This window comes from Coptis chinensis, chromosome 5 (assembly GCF_015680905.1).
Source record: "Coptis chinensis isolate HL-2020 chromosome 5, ASM1568090v1, whole genome shotgun sequence".
In the NCBI taxonomy this organism is placed as follows: domain Eukaryota; kingdom Viridiplantae; phylum Streptophyta; class Magnoliopsida; order Ranunculales; family Ranunculaceae; genus Coptis; species Coptis chinensis.
Window position 1 is genome coordinate 54,165,227 of NC_141460.1, and position 3,491 is coordinate 54,168,717.

The 3,491-nt window shown below is 37.2% G+C and overlaps 1 protein-coding gene across 1 annotated transcript; it reads right to left on the reverse strand.

Moving 5' to 3' along the window:
- Window positions 1-528: 528 nt before the first annotated feature.
- LOC147497973 (uncharacterized) lies at window positions 529-1,008 on the reverse strand. The gene has a single exon (XM_086563077.1). It carries the CDS (start codon window positions 1,006-1,008, stop codon window positions 529-531), a length of 480 nt encoding a protein of 159 aa, XP_086419203.1.
- Window positions 1,009-3,491: the final 2,483 nt, after the last annotated feature.

Below are 3,491 nucleotides of genomic sequence, written 5' to 3' on the forward strand. Positions count from 1 at the left end.
ATCTTGACCTGATATCGACATTTCTGTCAATATTAGGATTTTCATCACGATCTTGACTTGATATCGGCATTTCTGTCAATACCAGGATTTTCATCACGATCTTGACCTGATATCGACATTCCTGCCAATACCATGATATTTTTACCCGAACTCGACATTGTTGCCAAGAACTGGATTTTTTTACCCAAACTCGACATTGCTGCCAAGAACTAGATTTTTTTACCCGAACTCGACATTGTTGTCAAGAACTGGATTTTTTAACCCGAACTCAATATTACTACCAAGAACTAGATTTTTTGTTTGACCTAGTATCGAGATGAGGATCTACAAATCTGTAGGGTTTTTTGTTTGGCCTGGTATCGAGATGAGGATCTACAGATCACCAGGTTTTTTGTTTGACCTGTTATCAACATATAATTCTAGAGATACCAAGATTTGCAATACTTGTATAGGGCTTTTGGAAATATCAATCTCTTTATTGAATGCATAACTTCGAAAAATACATCATGAAACCTAGAATATTATTTATTAATAAAATGTTTTCAAATTGCTTATATTTTGAGGCTTTAGTAATATTACACCTTCAGCCATTTTTAGGTAGTAAGCTCCATTGATTCCCACTTTGTGAATGATGTAATGCCCATCCCAGCTTGCTGCTAGTTTGCCAGCCCCTTTCTCTTTAGTTGCTTGAGTGGCCATTTTCAAGACCAAATCACCTTCTTGAAAATGTCTTTCTCTCACTTTCTTGTTGAAAGCTTTTCTGAGCTGTTGATGGTATGTGTCGAGCCTTAATCTTGCTTGATCTCTTGTTTCCTCAAGATTGAGGACTTCTGTTGCCATTACTTCATTATTTTGGCCATTCATTAAGACTTTGGTTTTGGATGTCGATACCACCATTTCTGATGGAGTTAATGCTTCCATGCCATAAGTTAATGTAAAAGGAGGTTCACCCGTGGCAGTTCGAGGTGTCGTTCTATAAGCCCATAGAACGCTGTTTAATTCATCCATCTAGAGACCTTTCTTGTCTTCCAGCTTTTTCTTGATATTATCCATGATGGTTTTATTTGTTGCTTCTGCTTGCCCGTTACCCTGAGTATAATATAGCGCAGATGTGAAATGTTTTACCTTGTATGATTCCAAGAAAGCTTTTACTTTTCCTCCCTCGAACTGTTGATATAATGGCATATGGCAACCCGTATCGACATATTACTCTTTCGAAAAGAAAATCTATGTGCTGTAAGGCAATGACCTCTACCCACTTGGTGAAATAGTCTATGACCGTGAGCATGAATCGTCTTTTACCTTTTCCAGGTGCAAGAGGACCGACAATATCCATGCCCCATAGCACAAAGGGTCATGGATTCAATACCCAGTGCAACTCCTCAGCTGGAACATGTATAACTTTTCCATGTATTTGGCATTGCATACACTTTTTAGCATAACAAAGACAATCTCTTCGTATCTGAGGCCAAAAATATCCTTGCCTCGTTATTTTATTTGTCAATGATCTTCCAACTGAATGGTTTCCACATTCTCCTTCGTGGAGCTTGATAAGTGCTCAAAAAGTGCTATTTAACCCTCGATTATGCCTCTTGTTTAGCCATTTTAGTGGACTAATAGTGTTTATAAGTTGTGTTTTAAGATTCTACAGGTGAAAAAGAGAGTTTTGTAGAATATTAGAGAAAATGGGGTAAAAGCGAAGCAATTGAGACATTAAGGATCACATGGGAGGCCCGTGGACAATCATGGAGAAGGCCAAGGAATTGGAGCTGTTAAAGATGCGACTTGGACCTATTTTAAAGTCTATTTGGAATCCCAAGGCCAAAGGATTCGTTGTTTGGACCAAAGCCCGTAAAAAGAGGATAGAAGGATAGAGCAGAAGAGAGAAAATCGGCTTATGCGTCTGGGACGCATGTATCGAGCGTCCAGACGCATTGATTGCGTCTGGGACGCATAAATCGAGCGTCCAGACGCATTGATTAAGTTTGGGACGCATGAATAATGCATCCAGACGCATGAATTGACACTGTAGCCAATTCCTTCTCAGTTTTGAAGAGGAAGTCGGACTCTGGAAGAAGTCTATTTGTATTAGGAAACAAATGACGGTTTGGAATGCTTCTAGAGCTCATTGTAACCCCTATAAATAGAGGACCTAAGTGCCTCATGTAATTGGCCAATTCACTTATATTCTTGTCTCCAGAACTTGAGGCAGAGAGAGATTAATAATAAAAGATCGGTTTTAACTAGCTGAGTCTTAATAAATTAGTCTTTCTAGTCTTATGTTCTTCAACTCTTCTTCTTCTTGTTCTTCCTTATTTATGGAAGGCTAATCTTCTCCTTCAAGGGAGGAGATGAAGCCGGTGATTAAGGTTTAATGATTCTTCTGGTTTATGGTGTTCTTCAATCAGGTTAGTTCTTTATGTTTTTAGTTATTAGTTCCATTGCCCACACCAGGGGATGGAAGTATAGATTAAGGTTTTTATTTATTACAATTGAATATCATGCTAGTTTAGGGTTTTATTTATTGCAATTGAATATTTGCTAGTAACATGCTTTTATTTATTGCAATTGAATATAATGCTAGAATAGAGTTTTATTTATTATAATTGAATATTATACTATTATTCTCTACTTTTCTTCTAATTGTGTAGTGTTTTAGAGTAAGGGAAGTATTTCTTGTGTTTGCCTTAGATGGTGATTCATTGAATAGCTGCCCAAGCTCACATAAAAGGAAAGAAGATACTAGTAATATGAACATAGGAACAACCTTAAGTAGAGTTAATTGTTAACGATGTTTCATCCAAGAGAGCATCGGCACTCGCTTGATTGCCCGATTGTAGTCTACTTGGAGAACAACATGAAGCAAAAGGTCATTGAATCAAAAGCATTGGTGGATTTGAATCTCTTGAATCTATCTCTCTCATATTCTCTCCCTATTTCCAATTCTTAGTTTTAGTATAAGTTTAGTTAGTTAGTTTAGTTTAGTTTAGTTTAACATTAGAATCTATAATATCTATAATAATAGTTTTTAATCCCTCAAACCCCCTTTCCAGTCCTGTCCTTCATATAAACATACACTTAAAAGTGGAACGATACCTTACTCATCCTTTACTTATTGAGGGATAATTAGGTTTTGATACGCTTCTCTTTTGTTCAACGACCATACCACATCTCACACACAAAAAAGAAGAAGTGTCAGAGCTCTACAATGATTAAATGTGCATCCTCAGGTGATATACATTTCAAATGCAGACCTCTAGGATTTTTTCGAGATAACTCATTATCAATCAACACATATCTTTGCACTCCATATTTGATTCTTCTGGCCTTATTTTTGTTCTCAGGTACTTTACCCTCAAATAAGTATGATATATTTGCTTCCATCCATGACGCCCTCAATGTGTGTATTTCCATAACCTCTTGTTTGTCGACATCGATGCTTGGCCTTTCTTGGCCACCAATGTGCAAAGTGCGACCCTCCGTGTTTTCTA